The 24,505-nt window shown below is 49.0% G+C and overlaps 1 protein-coding gene across 1 annotated transcript; it reads right to left on the bottom strand.

Annotated features, from left to right (window-relative positions):
- Positions 1-1,089: 1,089 nt before the first annotated feature.
- On the bottom strand, positions 1,090-10,583 carry Slc6a8 (solute carrier family 6 member 8). Its single transcript, XM_028888522.2, has 13 exons — positions 9,655-10,583; positions 7,897-8,028; positions 6,772-7,021; positions 6,226-6,358; positions 4,890-5,024; positions 4,696-4,799; positions 4,468-4,592; positions 3,830-3,942; positions 3,573-3,710; positions 3,392-3,494; positions 3,194-3,294; positions 2,950-3,120; positions 1,090-2,632 (listed from the first exon to the last, which is right to left on the bottom strand). Exons 1-13 carry the CDS (start codon positions 9,914-9,916, stop codon positions 2,492-2,494), a joined length of 1,908 nt encoding a protein of 635 aa, XP_028744355.1. The 5' UTR covers positions 9,917-10,583; the 3' UTR covers positions 1,090-2,491.
- Positions 10,584-24,505: the final 13,922 nt, after the last annotated feature.

The following is a 24,505-nucleotide window of genomic DNA, read 5'->3' as shown; positions in this document are numbered from 1 at the left end:
TTACGCCTTTCCTGGATCGCGCTCTGTAGACCAGGCTAGCTTCGAACTCACAAAGATCCACCTGCCTCTGCCTCCCAAGTGCTGGGATTAAAGGCGTGCGCCACCACCACCCCGGCTTATTCCAATTTTTTTAATGAGGTTTTGGCATGTGGTCCAAGACTACTCTTGTCTAGGTCTCCATGATCTCTGCTACACAGTGAACTATAGCACCATCTTTGACCATTAAAGGCCAGCCAGGGCCCAGGATAGTATACTTTGTTGAGTCTCCCTTTGTACCCACTTATGCTCTCCTCCCAGTCCTTCCAGACTCAGGACTCTTCTTCTGTATGTGGTGAGAACTTCAGAAGTTTTAGCTCCAGGCCAGATTTTCTAGAACTGCAAACTCCTGTGTCCATTTGCCAACCAGAGATCTCCACTTGGATGACATTTCCCGGATGACATGGTCAAAGCCAACTCCCAGTTGTCCTCATCACAGGATCTGGCAGCACCATTATTCCTGTGGCTCAAGACAAACTGTCTTGACTCCTCAATCCTACATCATGTTGTCATCCACAGCCCCCTCTGGCCCTGCCAACAAAGAGACCCCAATCCAAAGAACCTCTCCTACCCCACTCCAGTGCCACAAACCAGGTCTAGATGGTGGTGCCTAGTCTGTGGATCATTGCCTCAGCTTACCTCTTACTGTCTGTGATCTCCGTGTGCCCTCTACTTTTCAATGTTGGAAGGCTACTTGCTCAGGAACACACTTCTATTGATCCACCTGCCTCAATATCTTAAGTGCAGGGCTTATAGCCATGAGCTACCATGCCTGGTCCAGTAAAATTCTTAAGAATAATTCATGGCTGCAACCTACCTTTTCTACTGCACTTGTTCCTAGTGAACTTACTGTTACCCCATGCTCTTCACTCTAGGGGACTGAGGCTTTATGCCTTCATTCCTTCCCTGCTCTATTTCCAGTTTCTGACATGGTGCTAGGTGTAGAATCCTTCAAAATGAGCCTTACCTAATACAGAGCTGGAGCTGGAGGAAGGTCCTCACACCTGTATCCCTACCTCATCCCTCTTCCAGAGAAGCAGAAGCAGGAGCCAGTTTTGGAAAATGAAGTGTTTTTATTGCTATGTTTGCAGTGGCTTTTTTAGCACAGTAAGAACGTCCCCAAAGGCCTGCACCCTTACCCAGCCCCACCTCCCTGGCTTAGTCTAGCCCTGTGTGAAGGAAGCCTTTCTAGGGGCTACTTGGCTATTTCAGGCTTGATGGGACACAGATGTGAGTTTAAGCTGCTACATGGAAGACTTGAGATGTCAGAAGTACATCAGCCTTTAGCTTAGAGGTGGGAGCTGTGCCCAGGATCCCTTCCCTGGGCTGTGTCCATGGGTGATCCCTGCAATCATGCCCAGCCCAGGGAACAGGGTGTGGGCAAGCCTGAGCATGCCAGGTAAGCAGACCCAGATCCCTGGGACAATGCTGTAGCCTTCTACCCCATAGACTTAGGGGCAAAGGGATAGTGTGGGAATGCCCTTGAGGCTCCCACTTTTCCACTCCAGTCTCAGGCTGGAGACCATACAAAACATCCACACAACAGACTCACATACTGAACAGCCTGAAGCTTTTGTTTTGCCTATGAAAATTAAATCTATAAATTCACACTCCTTGGCTAGGGTCAGAGAAGAAAGGTGGGCATGTGAAGGAAAGGAGTGGTAAGATGGGGATGGTTGGGGCTTTTTAGAAATATACAAGCAGAAGTCTCACTCTCAGTTTTTTTTTTCCCATATAAAATGTGCAAAATGCAAGCCTCCTTTGTCCAGAGGCTCTTTTTACTTCTGGTATTCACCTTCACTAAGAGATTAGAGATATACACATCTTCTATACACACGCGCACATACACACACGCACGCACACACACATTCAGACCCAAGCTCATACAATTAATATTGGTGGCAATTGGCGCAAGAACACAAGGTTCCATTGCTGACTGGCTCTCTAGCTTCTAGAACGGGTGGGAAGAGGGGTCTAATTCAGCTGAAACATTTGCCATTGTCCCTCTCTTGCCTACCCTCCTGTCTCACCTTATTCTTTCCCTCCTCTCCTGTTCCCCAAGCTGCCACTATTGTTTCTGGGGTGAAGGTGTGTTACAGAGCAGAGCTTGGAAGGCAGGCAGGTGGGGTTGGCAAGGCTAGGAGATGGGTCCTGGGGACTGGGAAGAAAGGAAGGACAGGAGTCGGGGCCTGGAAGCAATGCAAGTACCAGCGGGGCTGGGGGCTGGGGAGGAGAGGCATCTATTTTTGGTGGGTTGTGATATTTTTGGCATTTTATTAAAAATGGAAAAAGTTATTTTTGTTAGCACTCATGGTGCTTCCTTCCCCTCCCCCCCAGGCAGACCCCCAAACTGTCAAGGAAAGGCAAGCCCCCCTGGAGGGATAGGTAGAGGCTAAAGCAGGGGCTGCTATGGCTACCAAAGGATGAGCTGGTGATATGAGCTGGGGGGTGCCTGTCACATGACACTCTCCACCACGACGACCTTGCTGCTCTCGGACACTGGAGTCAGGGTGGTCAGGCCCCTGACATCTGCATCCTGAGCTCTGTATTCCAAGTGGTGAAGGCCCCAGATAGGCTGGGTCAGGTGCTGCCAGCGCTGTGGGAGAGGAGGGCATGTTGAACCTCCCATGAGTCACTTGTTCCACCCCATGGCAATAGCTTCTGCCTCTCTAGCTCCTACTACCTGCCACCAAGGCAGGTCTGTTTCTCTTAGGGCACCCTTCCAGGCCATGCTCCCTACAATGGGAAGCAAGGTTAAGTGGTCCTTGTGTGGAAAATGAGAGGTAGGCCTTGCTTCCATGTTGCCACATGAAGCCATGATGGGTTAGCTTTCCTTCCATTTACCCGTAGTCTGAGCTGTGTTTCTGGATGACGGTTTGCCCCTCCCAGGGAAGAGTGGGGTAGGGATCTTACCTCTGCCATGGTTCCTTTTGCCCTGAGGAGACAGCCTAGGAGGTGGAGGGGCACGCACAGCATGGAAGAGAGTGCAAAGGCCCAGCCCATGGCTTCACCCCACCATGGGTACACATAGGTATTGTTGTAGACCAGCGGCTCATAGTATACAACGTTGAAGATGAAGATGCCCTGTGGACACAGATGTTTTTAGTCACTAGGGCCCCATTACACTGCCCTACTTGCCTAGCTTCCCCAGTCTTACCATGCAGACCAATGGGGTGAAGAAGGACCAGCACCATTTCATCCAGGGGCAAGGTCGGTACCCAATCATACAGGCAATGTCATCCATGAAGCGGTCAGCTCCTGGAACAGGGTGAGGTGGATGGGAAGGATAAAGTTGGAGACCAGATACCTCCATTCCACCCTATAATTTCTAGCCCAGCCCTTAACCCTGACCTACCGTAAACCCAAGCCACCACCACACACTCCCAAAAGGCTTGCCAAAGCAGGGTAGTGCCACTAGCTGAGTAGTAGTCAAACAGCTGGAAGACGTACATCCCGCCCTGAAGAACAGAGCCAGGTCAGGAAAGATGATAGCCCATGGCTGGAGATTGACAGTAGCCCACCTTACTCCTACTCACATCGGTCACCATGGAGAGATCGATGACAAAGCAGAGGACACAGCAGAGGGCCACGGAGATCTCCCTTTGGAAACGGAAGTAGTAGGAGGCCGGGAGGAGATCCAGGAGCCCGGTGATGAAGCCCTCCACACCTACAAACTGTGACCAGGGCAGCTCAGGCCCAGGTCCCCCCATGTCCCCGTGCATTTCTTGCCCAATGTGCCAAGCCCCCTGACCACCAGCCCCTACCCCATTCTTGCCCTAGAGCTCCTGCAAACCTGGCTGTCCAGACCGAGCAGCAGCAGCATGAAGAAGAACAAGGCAGCCCAGAGTGGGGCCACAGGCATCAGTGTGACAGCCCGTGGGTAGGCAATGAAGGCTAGGCCAGGCCCTGAGTGCAAAGATGCAGGGTGAGACTGGTCCTCCGCACCATCCTGAGTACCCTGATGCTCAAGGTCATGCCCATCCCCCTGATAATAAAACAATAAAAACTTGGGGACTGTTTGTGCTTCAGCATGGCTAGGCCCATTGAGGTCCTACAGGCATCTCACACCAGGAGTCTGGAAGACTGTGGTCCTTGGTAGCCTCACCCTGTATTAGCAGGGCTCCTGATTCACACTACTCTCCTTAGGCTCCAAGAGCCATGGCAGTTGCTGGTTGCCCTGGGGTGACACAGCAGGGGCTGAAGGAGCATCTCCTTTTCTATCTCCAGCACTCAACAACTATGAAGACACACCCTGCAGCCCTAGAGGTGGGTGGCAGGGGGGCCCCCTGGCTCCAGAGAACAGCCTTGTTTCAGGTGCTTAGAGCCATCAAACAGCTAGCTGAACTTGTCTGTCATGTTTCAGAATGTTTTTGTGCATGCCCTACATTAGGATAGTTCTGCAGTTCTGGAGGTGGGCTGAGGTGAGCTCACCTGATTCTGCCACCTTGGAGATGTGCACACCCTGCTCTGTGGCCATAAAGCCCAGGATGGAGAAGACCACAAAACCAGCAAAGAAGCTGGTCCCACTGTTGATGAGTGCCAGGATGATGGCGTCCCTGGGGGTGGAGGGGCAGAATGTTCTGGTTTAAGCAGCTCCACTGCTCCAGGGCAGGGCAAGGCAGGGCAGGCAGGGCAGGCAGGGGAGAGGCGGGTGCCTACTTGTAGCAGTTGTTGTTGAAGCGATTATAGCTGCCTAGGGCTGTCAGGGCCCCCAGGCCGATGGCGTAAGAGAAGAAAATCTGGGTCCCGGCATCTATCCATACCTGGAAGGGATGGGCAGAGAGCATTTATAAGGGACCCTGCTCAACAGGTTTTGCCCCCCAATCCTGTTGCCACAAACCACCTTTCCTCACCTGAGGGGACCCCAGCTTCGACCAGTCAGGCTTGAGATAGTAGATGATCCCATCCAGGGCTCCAGGCAGCAGCACCCCTCGCACCAGCAGCACAACGAGGACCACATAGGGGAATGTAGCAGTGAAGTACACGATCTAGGGGGCCAATGTGCTCAGGTTCTGAACCCCTGTTCCCCCTTAAGAGGCCTCCTGCCTAAGCTTGGTGGCTAGCTCCCAGTATTACTGTGAGCTGACCACATGGGCTACAGTCTCCCCAAATTGCAGTCATGCTCAGAATTTAGGTGAGGAAAGCCAGTAGCACTCATTCTATTCCTAAATGACCAAGTACCCCCAGGGAAGCTAGAGGCCAGGCTGGGGCCCAGGCAGCCTCATAGCAGGCACTAGTCAGCTGTAGGAGGTCAGAGACAGGACCATGGCATTCCAAGGTGAGGGTCCCTAGGCACATCTAAAGTATAAAAAGGGAAATCAGTCCATGGGGAGTGAGACAATGTGAACTCTCCTGAGGTGCAGCTTCTGGGTATAGCCATGTGGGGGCATGCCTATAGGAGGGCAGGAAGGTTTGGGGAGTATGGGCAAGGAGAATCTGTGGCAATGTTCCATGGGATTTTAATAAGTGCATATCCCTGAGAACCCTATGGTCCCAAACTCCAGGTCATCCTTGATAGTTTGGTGAGGTCCTTGGCAGCTAGGGATTCTAGCTGAGCAAGTGGATGGGGTTGATTTTACAGCTTGGTGTTATTGCTTAAGAGAGAGATGGAGGGAAGGAGACACTTAACACTTGAGGACCCTGTTGTGAATGAATCTTAATGCACTGCAGTCTGGCCCTCTAGGCACCTGACCATGTCCCATGGCTTGGCAGTTTTAATATGTTGGTTCATCTGTATCTATAACCTGAGAGAGAACCTCTGAAGGAGGAAAATATAAAGTCTTGCTGAGGGGCCTGAGTATCACAGAGGTGAGGAGAACCCCAAAGATCAGGTCTACCCAGAGTGAAAAAAATCGTTTTAGGCATCTAGGGATGAGTAGGGAGAAACAGAGAGGCAGTGGGAAAGGAAGGAAATGGAAAGTGAAAGGGCCAAGATGCAGTGGTAGACACAGGGAAGGGTAGCTACTGCCTGGACTTTTCACCCTTAGGGCTGAAAGCTACTATCTCTGGATGTGAGATTGAGAAAGAATGCCCATCAACAGGGTGAGAATAAAAGATATGAGTGTAAGGACCTGTCTACTCTGTAGGCTTGAGCCTCAGTCCAGTCACCTCCTGTTGTATTTGTGTCCCTTGAAGACATGCACACCTCCCAGGCAATGCTGCCCCCACCCTGCCTGCCTCCAACTATACCTTTCCTGTTGACTTGACCCCCTTCCACACACAGAAGTAGACCAGCACCCAGCAGGCAAGCAGGCATAGGGTCACCTCCCAGTTGAGGGCCCCTGGCACCTCTAGCCCTGCAGAGAGCCTCAAGACTTTGTTCCTAGGGTAGAAAAGAAAGGAGGGCACCTGAGGATCATGTCAACAGAGGGTACAGTGGCTAGGATTTGCTTTGGAGTTGATAGGTCCTTCCTCATCACAGCCCTGGTCCAGGACCCATCATCAGGTGTCTGGAGGACTACCCCAGGTCATCATCCTCACCTCAACCTTCAGCAAACATTCAATCTCAGCTCCTTAACCAGGTCAACATGATAGGACAATGGCAAATGTCATGTTGCTGTAGGAGTAATGTCTATTTAAGCCTCAGGACTGGCCTAGGCACTCCTGGAGGATAGGGACAGACGAAGCCCAGGAGTGGTTGTTTTGCATCCCTGGCCATGTGCCTCCAGGGCTTGACCACATAGAGAGCCCAAGGGATGAGATAGGATGTGCTTGGCCCAGAGGCACCAGACTTACTCCCAGAACTCGATGACAGGGGACCGACGGTCAGCAAGCTGGTCACACGTGAGGTTGGCCAGGCTGGCATTGGCACAGTCTTCATGGCGAAAGATCTCCACACAGTCAGGAGTGTTCCAGGTGTGCCCACACGTGGCCCAGGGCAAAGTGGTGGTGAATGACTTGACCAGATAATAGAAGCCCCAGGCCAGCACCATGATGTAGTAGGTGTTGCAGTAGAAGACAATCACCATGGAGGCATAGCCCAGGCCTGAGGATGAGTGAGAAGCTTCCTTTCGTTCTGGGCTCCTTTGTGGCCATTTTTCTACTACCCCCATTATCCCCCTTCCAGAGCTGGCACTGATTCCTGCTGAGTTCCTGACAGCTTGCTCCTTGTATGTCTACTCCCCTCCCTGTATTCTCTACTTCCCTTTATCCTGCCAGAGGCTTCTCCAAGCTTTTTTAGCACAACTGTGTGTGTTCCAACACTAGGCTACCTTTCCCATCTGTCTGTCTCCCACTAACATTTGCCCTGTTCCTCTACTACTTACTCTCTGTGCTTCAGCTCCTCTATCTAGCCCAGAGCAAGACAGCCCTCCTGTCCTACCTTATGTGGCTACTACATTCTGCTGATTGTCCAGCTTCAAATGCTGCCCCTTTTCCAGGTCCCACTGTCACCCTGCAGTTATAGAAGGCAAGCTTCCACCCATGTTACCCAGTAGTCACCATTACACATCAGCTGGGAGAGCTTTCTAGTAACCTAAAGTGTGGGAAATATTCACCCCTTCAATGGGCAACCTTGGCATATTGCTTCACCCCTGTATCCAGCTTCTTCAAGGACAACAGTAGGACCTCTGTAGTAAGTCAAGTATGTCCAACAGGTCCTGTCCCTAAGCCTAGATGTTTCTGTTCCATCTTTTCTCTTTTAAGCAAACCTGCTACTCCACCCTAGTTCCTGACTCTTCAAGTTAACTGTGTGATCTTTATGTCCTGTAGATTCTCTCCTAAGCCTGGGAGAGTATTTCCTAGCCCCCAAGTCTAGTGCTCAGTGCAAGATAAGATTTCTTCAAGTGGGTCACAGTCATCTGTGCCCTCATCTCAGTAGTTGGAGAGAGGAAAACTAAGAACTGGCTCAGGGTGGCTCACCTTTGAATAGGGGACAGATGTTCCAGACATTGATGCTGCCAGCCTTCATGAATTGGCCCAGTGAGATTTCCAGGAAGAAAATGGGGATTCCTCCAACCAGGGCGATCAGGATGTAGGGAATAAGGAACACACCTAGTGGAGGAAGCATGGAGTGGACTCAGGATGCCTCCCAATGACCCCCTACAGCAGGAGGGGACTTAACCTGAACCCCTTAGCTAAACTGTCCAGACCTCCTAGACCAGCCTGGCCTCTAGAAGTCCTAGAAGGTCCAGGCAGAGCCCCAGCTTCAGGCTGCACACCAGTCCCATGACTTCCCACTGAGTGAATCAGTGCAGGAGTGGCCACTGACTCAGAAGCTCAAGGTGAACAATCCTAGGAGATGAGCTCTAGGTTTGAGAGGAGGCACAACAGCATTGCCTAGCCAGTATTTATTCCCTGTACCATGGGGCCCTTGGCCTGTGGACACCTAGGGTGACCTAACAGGCATCAAAACCACACAGGCTTATGCATGCAGGCCATCTTTTGTCCCACAGTTCTTTTTTGGCAGGCAGCAGAACAGGAAGGAATGGCTAGTGTGTGTGTGTGTGTGTGTGTGTGTGTGTGTGTGTGTGTGTTTGTGTGTGCGCGCGCGTGCGCGCCAAGGTGGGTGTTCAGGCTTGGGGGCTTGTCTAAAGGCAGTGAGCCCAACTACCCTGTACTTTGCACTCATGAGGGTCACAGGAGTTAGCTGTGTGGGTGGCTTATGGGGAGTATCAGTGTAGGACAAAGGTAGACAAGTCAAGGAAAGGGGCTGAGGCAAGATTTCAGTAATTAAATGGGGTGGTAGGAAGCAGGCGAGAACTGAGCAGCTGCAGCTCTGACCTACTCCCCTCTACTGCTCTCTAGGACCCCTACTCTGCTCCAGCTCAGCTCTCTCTGCTACTTAGTAACAGTTAACTGCAGTTTGCCGGGTGGACTCCTGTTCCGAGCATCCTTCTTGTGTGTGACCTTGGACTAGAGGCCTTCCCTCTGGAACTCCGTTTCCCACCCATCACCCAGCTGCTTTAGTTCTCCAGCAATCCAGTTCTGCTTCGCAGTCCCAGGACAGGCCAGTGCCCACTACTGTTGCGAAGCTCGGCAGCTGGACATGGGATGTGCATGCAGCCTGTCTAGTGGCGGCGCCAGGCGGGCCAGGCCGCAGACTTCCCAAGCCTGGCTCAAGCACCCAGTGTTCCAAGCCTGGGACAGAGGGGAGGGGAGAGGAGAGAAAAGAGAAAAAAAAAGGGGGGGGGGAGTGGAGCGCATGGGGAAAGACAGAGTGGCCTATTGTGTGTGTGTGTGTGTGTGTGTGTGTGTGTGTTCTTGCGTGCACACGTGGGGGGGCACACAATGTGTCACTTGTGTGTCTGACCCATGGGGGCAGGCAGGGCTCCTCACCTCCCAGAGTCCCCTCCACTGGGGGCAGGCCTTCCCTTCCCACCTCAGTGGCCAATCACTCCTAGTCTGGGAGGCAGCCCCTCAGTTCTTCAGGAAGCTCTCCTTGATTGCCTCCCCCTACACTGCCAGGCACATGACCGGTGAGGGAGGGGTGGTGGAGGCTGGTGTCCTGGGTCACTGAGTGCTTTGGTCGGTGATGGGGCACCATGACCCCCACGCGCTCTGGGCGGGCCTCCCCACCCTCTGGACTTCGCCCCACTGCTTTGGTGGGCCTGTGGCAGGCTGGGGGTGGGAACTGACCCCTGATGAGAAGCCTGGATGCTTAGGGGCGGGGGCGCTCACCTCCGCCGTTCTTGTAGCACAGGTAGGGGAAGCGCCACACGTTACCCAGACCCACAGCGAAGCCCACGCACGACATGATGAAGTCCATCTGGCGTGTCCAGGTCTCTCGAGGCGGCACAGCAAGGCGGCCGCCAGGCGCCCCAAGGCCCACGGGGCCATCGCCCTTGGCCGGGGCACCGTCGGGCCCGGGCACGATGAGAGGACCCTTCTTTTCGTCGCCAGACACGCTATAGATACCGTTTTCAGCGCTCTTCTTCGCCATGGTCCCTAGGGCGGCGAGGCAGGGCCGGGGGTCGCGGCGCCTCGAGGGTGGCGGGCAGGCAAGGGGCTCTGGTTGCACCTGGAGAGAGGGCCCCGAAAGCGCTGGCCCGCCCGGGGGCCTCGGGGGCGGCCGGGCCGGGGAACGGGGCGGCGGGCGGGCGGGGTGCGGGACGGCGGGGGTGGCGCAGTCAGAAGCAGTCCACGAAGCACTTGAAAGTGAGCCTGAAGAATCTCATGTGTGTCGGGGGCCCGGGAGCGCGCGGGCGGCGGTGGAGCCTGACCAGGCGGCGGCGGCTCCGGAGACTCCTGCCCGCGGCTCGGGCGGCGGCGGCGGCTGCAGCGGCGACGGCTCGCCCGGCCGGAGGCTCACCCTAGCGCACCGCGGGTGGCATCGGAAGCCCACTGTCTGCAAGCGGCGGCCGGAGCAAGGGGCCTGCGGTCCGCGCCCCCCGGCCCCGGCCCCGGCCCCGGCCCAGCCCCGCGAGGCTGTCCTGCTTGCCCGCGGCCCAGCTGTCTCGGGCGGCTCCGGTGGCCCCAGGCGCGCCTCGCCCCTCCTTCCCGGCGACAGCGGCTACAGCCGCTCTCCGGGCAGCGGCAGACTCAGAGATTCACCAAGGCACTCCAAATGTCCCTCTCTATCCCGGCGCGACCGGCTGCTGCTTAAGAACTGACTCCCGGTGATGTCACTGTCGCCCCACCCCCACGACCCGGCTGTTCCCCCTCCCCCTCCATCCCGCCCTCCTCCTCACTCCGCCCTCTCCTCCTTCCCCTCCTCCTTCCCCTCCTCCTCCCCCTCTCCTTCCCCCCTCCCTCCCCCTCTACCTCCTCCTCCCCCTCCCCCTCTACCTCCCCCTCCCCCTCCTCCTCCTCTGGAGAGAAGAGGTCTAGTCTGGAGCAAGATGGCTGCTACCTGGGGCTCTGGTCAGCACCTCCTCCTCAGTGGGCCGAGCCTCCATTCGTTCCAGGATCACCTGGCCCAGGTGGGGCCAAAGTCCCCTCAGGTTTTTCTGAATCGCCAGGAAAACTGAGTCTAGCTGACTTCCAGACATCCTAAGTCCTTCTCCCTTCTCTCCATTCTTTCTAGCCTGGATTCTCCTTTCCCGGTGGACTATCCTTCACCAAGGTCCGTCCAGCCTTCCTGACGTCTCCCATTTAGGACCTAGGGAGAGTTGGGTACCCAGGTGCAAAGTTTCTTGGTACCTGCACCAAAGTAGGTGCACTGTGCGATTGCCTCCTGAAGGACTAGTTCTGTGATGGCTTGGAGAGTAAAATCTCCCTCCAGGGGTTCTGTGGAACTTTGCCAGAAGCATTGAGCTGTCTCCTCAAGACTTTTAGGCCTCCCCAAAGATACAGCCTGGAGGCTCAGGGTCAAGATGTCAGCTCTGAGTGTGACCAATTTCTGTTTTTCTCCAGAGTGAGCAAAGGGTAGCTTGCTTGGTGGAGGATCAATGTTACAATTTGTCAGGAAGGAAGAGAAGGGGACTCCATAGATAACTCCGGTCAGTCCACCCTATGCCTGATGGGGTGGGTAGGGCGTGTGACCTATGGATACTGGGATAAGAATAGGGTAAGGCTGCCCCCTGGTGCCTGGTTGCTGTACAGACCCTCCGCCTAAACTCAGCACCTACCTAATCTGCTCCGCAGCGACCTCCAGTGACCATCAGCAGCTGAGCAGCTTCTTGGGAATTTTCCAGGGCCAAGACTAGCCTGGGGTGGATTAGAAGGCGAGGTGTGCCCATTTCAATCCCAAGCTCCCTGATCTGATCAGACACCAAAGTCCCCAGATGGCTCATCCCATCATGCTAAGCCCGCAGCTATCAGGCAGCTTTAGAAAAAAAAGCAGTTCCAGCCAGAGCCAGATTGAGCCTGATAGGTGAGGGAGGTGGGAAGGGCAGCATCCCCACCCAGGCTGTATCTGTGTGTGCTCTCTCCCTCCCTCCCTCCCTCCCTCCCTCCCTCCCTCCTCCCTCCCTCCCTCCTCCTCTCTCCTCTCTCTCCTCTCTCTTCTCTCTCTCTCTCTCTCTCTCTCTCTCTCTCGCCTGTTTCATGGCAGTCTCCTTACTCATCAGAGGACCCTAACTTGGGTCTTCTCTGGCTCAGCCTGGGACCAAAGTCCTGGAAAATAAAAGCCATAGAGTACTTACCCATAGCACACATCCTGGAAGAGCTGGAGCCACCCAAAGAACAAGGAAAAGGGGCATTTAAGAGAGGAAAGAAGAGGATCCTAAGGAATGAGCACACAGGACTCCATTGCAGTAGAAGGACAGAGTGCAGATGTGAGACCTGCAAAGGGAAAGGAGCTGCTGCAACAGTGACCTGGATGAGGTGTGGACAGAGGCTGTGGATGTGAGAGCAGAGTGGGAGCTGGGTGCAGCTGCTCTTAGGAATTGAAGACCCTGCTTGTCCAGGGAGTCCGGGTGGGAGGGAAAGAACATGAGAGAAACATGTGGGTGAGCTGATGGCACTTTGAGGAGATGGTCACTGCTGTGTGTGTGTGGGGAGTCTAGAGGTGAAAAAGTCAAGGCTACATGCAAGGGTGAGGGCCTCCCTCCATCCTAGGACTGTGCTGAGCAGCTGAATGAAGAGGCATGCGCCCAACCCAGGTACAGAAACATAAGAAAGGAATATCATCTTCACCTAGGCACAAAGAGGTGCTTTAAGGTACCAGTCACCCATGCTTAGGCACCTGGGACTGCCACCACCTTTGTGGTTCAGAAGGTGGCCAGACAACTGGGAAACAGAAATGAAATGCCGTTGAGAATAACCTGAGGATTCATGGGCCTCTACATCTCAGGAGGATAAGTTCAGCAGGCCTCAAGACCTGATTCCATGGGGTCCCACTTATCCCTTGCCTGGTAGTGACACCACCATCCAGCTCCCCTCCAGTCTTTCGGTATTCCTAAATTTCCTGCAGCTGTTTTCTTGACCACCTAACCTTCTTAGGGCCTGAACCTCTCCATACCCCAATGGCTAGTTCTGTTCTAGGGCCACACTGGCCCACTGGCATTCTGCAGTAGCACTGGTTCTATTTCTTTACTGACTTTCCATTGATGGTCAGGAGGCTAAAGAAGGAGGCACTGGTAGCAACTGCCCTGTCAGCCACCCATGAACCATTTCTCAAGCTAAAAAGCAGAGCCAAGTAGGCAGAGTGCTGGCCGCCTCTGTGACTGTGGTGTTTGCTCCAACCAGACTGGAAATGTATGCACTGATGGGGACAGTTCATGTGTCTAGTGACAGTGGAAATTCGGAGCACTAGGGGGAACAAAAGCAATGGACTTTCCAATCCTGGGAAGGCTCTTTTCAGGGCATGCTCCTGCAGGGCGTGTGTGCAGTTGCTAGGGAGGAGTATGGTGGACTCCCCAGGATCTCAGCTGATAGCCACAGGCTCTTCCTAACTAGCGCTCTATGGTGATATTTTAATTGTGCTGAAATGTGATTTTATTTGTATGTTAATAAATAAAGTTGCCTGGGGTCAGAGCTAAAAGCAAGCCATAGCAGAAGCTGGGCAGTGGTGATGCACACCTTTAATCCCAGCACTTGGTAGGCAGAGCTAGGCAGATCTCTGTGTGTTCAAGGATACATCTAGCATGGAGACACACGCCTTTAATCTCAATACCAACCATAGAGACCTGGAGGTCTGTATAGACAGGCAGTGATGAGGAGGTCATGTGGTTGGGTTTACAACCAATGAGAAGGCAGGACAGAGTCTTTTGGAGAGGTAGCTCTCTTTCGGAGAGGTAGGACAGCAGCGGCAGTGAAGGGTAAGGTTTTTTTTTTTTTTTTTTTTTTTTTTTCTTCTTCGAGACAGGGTTTCTCTGTGTAGCTTTGCGCCTTTCCTGGAACTCACTTGGTAGCCCAGGCTGGCCTCGAACTCACAGAGATCCGCCTGCCTCTGCCTCCCGAGTGCTGGGATTAAAGGCGTGCGCCACCACCGCCCGGCTTGTGAAGGGTAAGGTTTTTAATCTCAGCTCTTAACTATTGCTCTGACCTCTTGGCTTTCATCTCTGTATTACCTCTGTGTTTATTATTGAATAAGATGGTTTCTTCTACAGAAGTCCCCTCCCCAGCACAGTCTACCTTGTCTATTAGTTGTGCTCACTCCTGCAGACAATCTGAAAGGACTGATGTTTTATGTTCTGACATAAACTTCTTCTTCCCTTTGTGGGGGCATGGTGGGACAGTGGCTGACCTTGAATTTAAGTAGATCCTTTTGTCTGAACCTCCTGAGTACTGAGATTACAGGTGTGAGAGAAATATTTTTCCAATGTTTTGAGACAAGATGTCATTTGGTCCAAGCACCTTGAACCCACTATGTAGCTGAGGGTGACTTTGCTTTTCTGATCCTCCTGTCTTCATCTTCAGAGCACTGGGATTCCAGATGTGGGATACTATATGCAGCTTAGACTTCTTTTAGATTTACAGAAAAATTGGTGCAATAGTAATGAGCACTCCCACACCCCTCTGCCCCAAAATTCTTATGCTAGATTGTTGCATTTATGCCAGATTCTTGCAGTTATCCCATTTAATGAGTCAACAGAGACCCTCTATCAAGTATAGCCTAGTTTATTCAGCTTTCTACAGCATTTCTCTAAAGTCCTTGTCCCAAGATCCCATCCAGGATCCAACACTCATTTGGGCTATCATGTTCACTGTGACTGTGAGTAGTGCTTTGTTTTGATGACTGATAGGTCTGAGGAGAGCTGATTGTGGTTGAATGCCCTTTTGGGGTCTTCCACCATTTCTCTCATAGCTAGCTGGTCCTTAGGTGTTTGTAAGGCCATGCTCATCCATCTTTTGTGGTATCAGTGCTTACAACACCATTGTCTAGTGTTCACAATGGCTGTCTGGTAGAAGTGTGCCAGGTTCCCATCCTTCAAAGGGACCCTTTCTCCTATTTCCATACTGTACTCTCTTTACAAGGAAGACATCATGCCCACCTCCCTGGGGCTATATTAGTCACTTTCCATTCCCATACAGAGGTGGGGTTAGTTTTAGTTAACAATTTTTGGAGTTTCTGGCCAAAGTCACTTGGATCTTTGTCATGGAACACCACGGCAAGGGCACATGGCAGAGCAAAGCTACTCACTTTATTTTCGCCACAAAGTCACAAGAAGAGGTTCCCAATATCCTCTTCAAAGACACACCCCAGTGACATAACTTCCTCTCATTAAGCCCTATCTATTAAGGGTTCCACCCCTCTCCATAGTACCACTGGCTGATGAGCAAGCTTTTAATACATGGCCTTTGAGGGACAAGTTAACACAAACTGTAACAGACAAGAGTAGCTATGGTGATTATGTGGCATTCTTCCTCACAGGAGTTTTATTTATTCTCTGATATTTGTTAATAAGTGATTTATTACAGTTTGGACTTAGGAATATTTGTACTTTTTTGTTCTCTTGTTACTTTGATTTTTTCTGTTGCTGTTTTGAGGGAAGGTCTTGCTATGTAGCCTTGGCTGTCCTGGAACTCACTATATAAACCAGGCTGGCCTCTAACTGACATAGATCTGCCTGTCTCTGCCTCTTCAGCACTGGGATTAAAGGTGTGCGCCACCACACCTGGCTTTCACTTGTTACCATATAATATAGCTCTAGCTGGACTAGAACTTGCCATGTAGACCAGGCTGGTCTCAAACTTGCATTGATTCTACTGCTTCTGCTTCCCAAGTGCTGGGACTGCAGGTGGTGTGTCACTACACTAGATGTAGTTTATATATATTTTTATAACCCAATAATTCTCTAATGTGTTACTTATATTTTCTGTCTGTGACTCTTGGAAGCTCTTTCAGTTGACTCCTGTGGCCCACTGTCTTAGTAACTTTGTGGGTACTGTGACAAAATAACTGCCAAAAATAACTTAAGGAAGGAGGGATTTTATTTTGGCTCATAGTGTGAGGGGTACAGTCCATCATAGTGGAAAATCATGGTGGCAGGAGCATGAGGCAGCTGGTCACATTGCATTTACAATCAGGATTCAGAGAGGGATGAATGCTTGTGCTCACCTTGCTTTCTCTGCTTTTCTTTTGTCTTTTTAGTCTGGGGTCTGAGTCTATGGAATGTTGGTGTTTACAAATAATGTGGTTCTTCCAATTTCAATTAACCTAATCTAGATAATCCCTCTCAAGAATGCCCAGAGGCTTGCTTTTTCAGTAGTTTTAGATCCTGCCAAGTTGACAATCAGTGTTAATTATCATGGGCCCTTTTAAATTTTATTATTTTTATGTGTATGTGTGTTTTGCCTCCATGTATGTCTTTGTATGACTTGCGTGCCTGAGAACAGAAGAGGATGTCTGATCCTCTGGGACTGGAGTTACAGACAGTTGTGAGCCAACATGGACCCTTTAAAAAAGTGTTTTTTGGGTACTATATGGGGAACCCATGGCTTTATACATGCTAGGCATGTGCTCTACTACGGATCTTTTCTCCCAGCCCACTTCCGTATTCCCTTGACACCTCCTCCATCACTTGTGTGAGTGTACATGCCTGTTTGAGCACTTTCTTACTTTCTGGCTGCATGCCCAGTTTATGTATTTCCTACTTTGGATCTTGAAAGAGCCATTTCTCCAAGGACTCATTCATTGGGAATGCTCATTGTTATGGACTAGTGTTTCTGGGCCCTCTCAGCAGACAGAGCAAGGATCTTGCAAAAATCATTACCCTGCACACTATAAACAGACATGTATCGGTGTCTGCATTAAGCTAAATAAGAATTCAAATTGATGTCTCTGACTCTAACCAATTACCATGTGGCTCATTCTAGCCTCTTCCCTTTGCAAACAACCTGGCTTCCACCTTTGGCCACCAGGTAAGTAATTGTTTAACTGCCCTATAGAGATCTAGTGGTCTTAGAATTGTTAACTCATACCCTCCCACTGCACCCCATCTGTCTTTAGTATTTTATTAATACTTTGTTGCCCTGGCTGGCCTGAAACTCATTATGTAGACCAGGCTAGCTTCAAACTCATAAAGATTTTCCTGCCTCTGTTTCCTGAGTTCTTGAATAAAAGGTGTGTTCCACCATGCCTGCCTTTTTTTTTTTTTTTTTGGTTTTTCGAGACAGGGTTTCTCTGTGTAGCTTTGCGCCTTTCCTGGGACTCACTTGGTAGTCCAGGCTGGCCTCAAACTCACAGAGATCCACCTGCTCTGCCTCCCGAGTGCTGGGATTAAAGGCGTGCGCCACCACCGCCCGGCTAATGCCTGCCTTTTTTTAAAAAAAGTGTCTTTGTGAACATGTGCATGCAGGGGCCAGAAGTGAATTTTGGGTGTCTTTCTCTATGTCACTCTCCACCTTATTTATTTATTTATTTATTTATTTATTTATTTATTTATTTATTTATTTATTCATTCATTCATCTATCTATTTATTTATTTTATGTGTGTGTGTATGTGTGTGTATGTGTGTGTGTGTGTGTGTGTGTGTGTGTGTGTGTGTGTGTGATACAGCTAAGGTCTTTTTGTCACAGTCTGTACTCTATGTTGTGACTCTTTTACCTCTTAGAAGATCACCAGGGCTTGTATAAATGGCAGTTCCCTCTTACACTGCCTAGCTACTTCTGCTGAATGTCAACCTTCTGCCATGACATCACCATGCAGAATAGTTTTGCTGCTCTCAAAAATCCTTTATATTTCCCCTAGTAAAACACTGTCCCCTTTCACTCATCTGATGACTGCTGATTTGTTTCTTGTCTCTATAGTTTTGCCTTTCTGGCATGTTCTATAAATGGAGTCTTTTGTAGGTGGTTCATTCCTAATGGCTTATTTAACTTAACAATATGTTTGTTTTATGGGTGGGGGAAAGGTCTTATGTATCCTAGGCTGTCCTCAAACTTGCTATGTACCCAAGGATTACCTTGAACTCCTGATCTTCCTGACTGTATTTTCTCAGTGTGTGTGCCACCATGCCTGGCTCAGCAAAACCCTTTGAAGAATTATTAGTTTCTCTGTGTGGCTGAATAGGTTTTTCCTCTTCCTCACTGACTAGTCCTCCACTGAGCTACTGAGGGTATCCTGCTTGCTTCCACTCTTCACTAGTTTTATGAATAAAGCTGGTAGACATAAACTTTCAAGTCTGTGTCATAAACACCAAGGAATATTATCACTGGACCATATGGTAAACGTAAATTTAGCTTCATTAGAAATTGCCAACCCTCATTGGGTACTAGTGGCACACTCCTTTAATTCCAGCAAAGTGGGAGGCAGAGGCAGGGGGATCTTTTAGTTTGAGGCCAGCCTGGGCTACAGGACTAGTTCTAGGATAGCCAGGGCTACACAGACAAACCCTGTCTCAACCTCCTGTCCCCCAAATAAAGAAATTGCCTAGCCAGGTGTGGTAGCACCTGGGAGGCTGAGGCAGGAGGATATCTGTGAGGTGGAGGTCGACTGAGCTATAAACATCCTATCTCAAAAAAACAAAGCAATCCCCCCACCAAACAAGGCAAAATCAGACATAAATAAAAGAAAGAAAAAGAAACTGCCAAACTGTCTTCTAAAGTGGGTGTTCCAGTTTTCATTCCCACAGGCAGTAGTAGATGACTGTCCCACTGTCCCCATGTCCCTGCCAACATTAGCTGTTATCAGTGTTCTGGGTTTTAGCCATTTTAGGAGGTATCTAAGAACATTCTGAAACTCTCTAATGAGATATGGTGGTAAATACCTTTTTTTTTTTTTTTTTGGTTTTCTGAGACAGGGTTTCTCTGTGTAGCTTTGCGCCTTTCCTGGAACTCACTTGGTAGCCCAGGCTGGCCTCGAACTCACAGAGATCCACCTGGCTCTGCCTCCCGAGTGCTGGGATTAAAGGCGTGCGCCACCACCGCCCGGCGGTAAATACCTTTTTACATGAGTATTTGCCTGTTACATTTCTTTCTTGAGTGTGGAGGTATTGTGTTCCCCAAAATATTGTGTGACCCTAATAAACTTATCTGGGGTCAGAGAACAGAACAGCCACTAGATACAGAGGCCAGAAAATGGTGGCACTCACGCCTTTAATCCTAGCATTCCAGAGGCAGAGATCCATCCCGATCTTTGTGAGTTCAAGGCCACACTGGAAACAGCTAGGCATGATGACTCACACCTTCAATCTCAGGAAGTGATGGCAGGAAGCAGAAAGGTATATAAGGCGTGAAAACCAGAAACTAGATGCTGGTTAAGCTTTTAGGCTTTTGAGCAATAGTTCAGCTGAGATCTATTTGGATGAGAACTCAGAGGCATCCAGTCTGAGGAAACAGGATCAGCTGAGGAACTGGCAAGGTGAGGTGGCGGTGGCTTGTTCTGCTTGTCTGGTCTTCCAGAGTTCACCCCAATACCTGGCTCCAGGTTTGTTTTTATTAATAAGGCTTTTTAAGATTCATGCTACATCTGGCGCCCAATGTTTGTGGTACAAATTCACGAAAAAGCTGCTTGCCTGAGGCCTTGCGGGTCCCGGCTGAGACCTGAGCTACATGTTGCCGGTTGTGGTGGCACACTGGTTGGATTTACTGAAGGAGGCAGAGGTAGGATCCCTTCGGCCAGGGACAAGCCACAAATGGTGGTGGTGGGACCATGGAGGCAGTGGCTGCTGCTCCGAGTTGCTCGCTCCTTCTCATGTTGGTGACTGCGGTGATGCTGCTACCTGGGATGAAGGGTTTACTGCTGCTTGTTCAGAGAACAATTGCCAGGACCATCGTGTTACAAGAAAGCATCAGCAAAGGTCAGTTTGGAAAAGTTTGGCAAGACAAATGGTGGGGAGAAATGGCTGTGAAGATTTTCTCTTCTAGGGAAGAACACTCATAGTTCCGAGAGACAGACATTTACCAGACTGTGATTGCTCCAAACCACAGAGGAAGCACCAAAAAAAAAAATGTCTTCAGGGAACCATGACCACACCTAACAGCGACTTTGAAATCTTCAAAAAGATGACAGGATCCCACAATGATGATTTCACATGGACTATGATAAAGCCATTAAGCTGATTAATACCACAGAAAGGAAAAATCAACTCTGGACTACAAACTACTTAGGACAATTTTGAAATGGCTAGCTGAGATGATCCAGCCTGACAGACTGCTTGAAGAAGGACTTGAGATAAGCCCTGCACTTTCTCATTATGCAGCGGCTGGACAAATGATACAGGACTTGACAATTAACCCAAGAATTTCTTTTCAGGATTCCCTAAAGATGTCCTCACCCCTAGAAAGCAGAAAGTAATTTTAAGAAAATGATGCCCACATTCCCAAGAGGTAGGATGGGAGGTTTTTGGTCATTTGAGTTAAGGATATTGTCATTGTTTATGATGGTTGGTTACAAGTTAATGTTGGTTGTTAATTGTTAATGGTCAGGAAAAAAGCTGAACGAGGAGATTAGAATCAGAGTTTTTGTTTAAAAAAATATAGATTTGAGGTAGATCATCGAATCTACTTTGAGAAAAAAGATAAAGAAATAATAGGATAAATGGGTAGATCATTGAATCTACTCTAAAAAGAAAAAGGGGAAGATATAAAAATGAAAAAAGGTAGATTATTGAATATATTATGAAAAGAAAAAAGAGAGAATATGGATATGATCAGATAAAAAGGGAGATTATTGAATCCACTTTTTTTTTTTTTTTGGGTTTTTCGAGACAGGGTTTCTCTGTGTAGCTTTGCTCCTTTCCTGGAACTCACTTGTAGCCAGGCTGGCCTCGAACTCACAGAGATCCACTTGGCTCTGCTCCGAGTGCTGGATTAAAGGCGTGCGCCACCACCGCCCGGCTTGAATCCACTTTTTAAAAGGAACTGCTTGTTTTAAATAGGATAAGTGATGAATTTTTTTGTCTGAGTTTATCAAATGTTACTGGACTGGACATTGTTAATATATATATATATATATATATATATATATATATATATAATTTTTGTCTGAATCTGTCAAATGTTAGTGGACTAGATATTGTTAATGTAATTCTTTTTTCTTTCTTTTGTTTTTTGTTTTTTGAGACAGGGTTTCTCTGTGTAGTTTTGTGCCTTTTCCTGGAACTCACTTGGTAGTCCAGGCTGGCCTCGAACTCACAGAGATCCGCCTGCCTCTGCCTCCCGAGTGCTGGGATTAAAGGCGTGCGCCACCACCGCCCGGCGTTAATGTAATTCTTGACTGTATATATTGTATACACTTATTGGATAGTTTTTCTTGTATTAGTTATAAGGTTTTTTTTTTTAAATTTTAGACAAAAAAGGGGAAGTGTGGTGGTATTGTGTTCCCCAAAATATTGTGCACCCTAATAAACTTATCTGGGGTCAGAGAACAGAACAGCCACTAGATAGACATAGAGGCCAGAAAATGGTGGTACACATACCTTTAATCCTAGCATTCCAGAGGCCACACTGGAAACAGCCAAGCATAGTGACTCATGCCTTTAATCCCAGGAAGTGATGGCAAGAAGCAGACAGGTATTTAAGGCGTGAGGACCAGGAACTAGAGCCTGGTTAAGCTTTCAGGCTTTCGAACAGCAGTTCAGCTGAGAGCCATTGGGATGAGGACACAGAAGCTTCCAGTCTGAGGAAACAGAATCAGCTGAGGAACTGGCAAGGTGAGGTGGCTGTGGCTTGTTCTGCTTCTCTGATCTTCCAGCATTTACCCCAATACTTGGCTCCAGGTTTGTTTTTATTAATAAGACTTTTTAAGATTCATGCTACAGTTGAGGTGTCTCTTCAGAGCTTTGGCCTGTTTTTAAAAATTGGATTGTTCACTTTTCTACTTGAATTCTCTGTGTACTTTGGATATATTGAGTGGGTCTGGGGAGAGTTGGGGGCAGAGTGAATATATTCAGAATGTATTAAATTTTCAAAGAATTCATGAAAATATAATTTAAAATAATTATTTTATTTTTAATTATGTATATGGAGGGGTGTTGATTTGTGCTCATGCCTGTAAGTGCCTATGGAGGCACTAGAACTGGAATATATAAGCAGTTGTGAGCCACCCAATGTAGATACTGGGAATCAAGCTCAGGTCCTCTGGAAGAAGCAGCATGCCTTGTTAATAGCTAATTCATCTCTCCAGCCCCTTCAGTTGATTTTTGTGTAAGGCATCTCTTGAAAGGATTTTGAAAAGTTCTTTATTAACTGCCACCAACACCCACCACACACACATGTATCTTGAAGTTGACATGCACAGTATTTCAATGGATGTTTAAATAGTTGCAAATGTCATAATTACTGCATGCTGGTGTGGTGTTTTGAATGAGAATGGCCCCCATATGTTCAAATATTTGAATACTTGGGTCCCAGGTGGTGAAACTGGCAAGGATTAGGAGGTGTGATTTTGTTGAAGGAGGTGTGTTAACTTTGAGGTTTCAAAAGACTCCCACCATTCCCAGTGTCTCTCTCTTTCTGCCTCTTATTTGTGGATCAAGTTGTGAGCTCTGAGCTACTGCTCCAGTTCCATACCTGCCCATCTGCTGTTATGACTCCCAACATGATGATCATGGACATTAACCCTCTGAAGCCATAAGTCCTAAATTAATTAAACCCTTCTAAGTTGCCTTGCTCATGGTGTTTTATCACAGCAGTAGAAAAGGAACTAAGACAACTGGTGTCAAACAAAAACTAGGATGTCATTTTTCATAGGTGTCATTTAACTGAGGTTGACCTGGAACTCTAGCCTCCACTTCTCAAATGTTGGGATTTCAGGAATGCATCATCAAACCCAACTTGTGACATCATTTTTGTAGATGGCGGGGGGGGGGGGGGGGGCGGGGGGGCCGGGGGGGGGGGCGGTGGGGGTGGGGTGGGGTGGGGTGGTGGTGTCTCAGTATGTTGCTCAGGCTGCCCTTGAAATCCTTGAAATGTCTTGAATTCCTGATTCTCCTCTTCAGTCTCTCAGGTAGCCAGGACTAGAGGCCACTTGCACCTGCATATGATTTTTCACATGAAGTCGGACACATCCAAATTGCCTCACAAGGGTTGAGAATGGAACTCAGTTGGCAGAGTGATAGCCTTATATATACAAAGCCCTGGGTTCCAACCCCAGCACTGCATAAGAAGGGGCCTGTTGATACACGACTATAATGACTTTTCTAGTCCAAAGTTTCAAAGTCCTTCCACGATCCTCCCCAAAGCAACATGGTCAGCTTTGTCACAGCCATACCCCAGTATCTTGGTACCAACTTCTGTCCTAGTTAGGGTTACTATTGCCATGATGAAACACCATAACCAAAACAACCTGGGGAGAAAAGAGTTTATTTCAGCTTATACTTCCAGATAACAGTCCATCACTGAAGGAAGGCAGGAGCTGATGCAGAGGCCATGGAGGGGTGCTGCTTGCTGGCTTGCTTCCCCATGGCTTGCTCAGCCTGCTTTCTTATAGAACGTAGGACCACCAGCCCAGGGATGGCACCACCTACCATGTGCTGTGTCCTCTACCATTTATCACTAATTAAGAAAATGCCCAATAGCAGGATCTTATGGAGGTATTTTCTCAAAGGAAGTTCTCTTCTCTCAGATAACTCTAGCTTGTATTAAGATAACATAAAACTAGCCAGCACACCCTATACATAACAACAAAAAAGAAAAGTCCAACCCCCCAAAGAAACAAAGTCACATCATGTGCAGATACTGAACCCATCACCAGAGCAGGAAATAGGCCTCCAGTTGGCATATGCTGCTCTGCTCTCCAGGAGTCTCTGGGCTTTCTTATCTTGCTCAATGTGAACAGTCTCTGGTTATTCAGAAAAAAGTGTGTGTGTGTGTGTGTGTTACATTTGTGAAATATAATATTTGTAAAATAGCAACTATTTTACTTTTTTGATTTTCATAACTCTCCACCTTAATCATCTGTTGTGGAATATTATTTTAAGATATGTTCATTTGTTTATGTTGTGGAACATTTGTTTTAATGATGCAAAGATGTGTTGCATTTGTTTAACTCTGTGAAGCTGTAATTCTTTGCATGTGTAAAACACCTGATTGGTCTAATAAAGAACCGAATGGCCAATAACTTGGCAGGAAAGGATAAGCAGGGCTGGCAGTCAGAGAGAATAAAGAGGAGGAAAAATCTGGGAGGAAAAAGGAAGAGCAAGAACAAGGAGAGGAGGACATCAGGATCCAGCCACCCAGTCACACAGCCAGACATGGCATAAGAGTGAAAGTAAGATTACAGAAGAGAAAGGGAAAAGCCCAGAGGCAAAAGGGAGATGGGATAATTTTTTTTAATTAATTAATTTATTTTGTATATAGTTGCAGGCCAGAAGAGGTCACCAGATCTCATTACAGATGGTTGTGAGCCACCATGTGGTTGCTGGGAATTGAACTCAGGACCTCTGGAAGAGCAGTCGGTGCTCTTAACCTCTGGGCCATCTCTCCAGCCCCATCAATGGGATAATTTATAGTCAAGAAAAGCTGGCTAGAAATAAGCTAAGCTAAGACTGGGTGTTTCTAAGTAAGAATTAAGTCTCCATGTGTGATAATTTGGGAGCTGGGTGGCAGGCCCCTAAAAGAGCGGAAAAGCAAAGAGTTAAACAACAACAACAACAATCATCCTCAGGGCATTAGACGTTCTTGGGCTTTGGAGATCTGCAGGGATCTTTGCAAGAGCAGCACTTCCTGTTGTGCCCCTTCAGCTCCCCTCCTTTTCATGAC

Source organism: Peromyscus leucopus, chromosome X, assembly GCF_004664715.2.
Source record: "Peromyscus leucopus breed LL Stock chromosome X, UCI_PerLeu_2.1, whole genome shotgun sequence".
Taxonomy (NCBI): domain Eukaryota; kingdom Metazoa; phylum Chordata; class Mammalia; order Rodentia; family Cricetidae; genus Peromyscus; species Peromyscus leucopus.
The sequence above is the reverse complement of the archived record's forward strand: the minus strand, read 5'-3'. Positions and strand labels throughout refer to the sequence as shown.

Excerpts from the sequence above, each read along its gene's own strand:
- Slc6a8 (XM_028888522.2), bottom strand. The coding sequence starts at position 9,916 with ATGGCGAAGAAGAGCGCTGAAAACGGTATCTATAGCGTGTCTGGCGAC. Across the intron at positions 5,025-6,225 it reads GGGTCAAGTCAACAGGAAAG|ATCGTGTACTTCACTGCTAC; the intron begins GTATAGTTGGAG and ends TTGGCCCCCTAG. Across the intron at positions 2,633-2,949 it reads CAAAAGGAACCATGGCAGAG|CGCTGGCAGCACCTGACCCA; the intron begins GTAAGATCCCTA and ends CCTCTCCCACAG.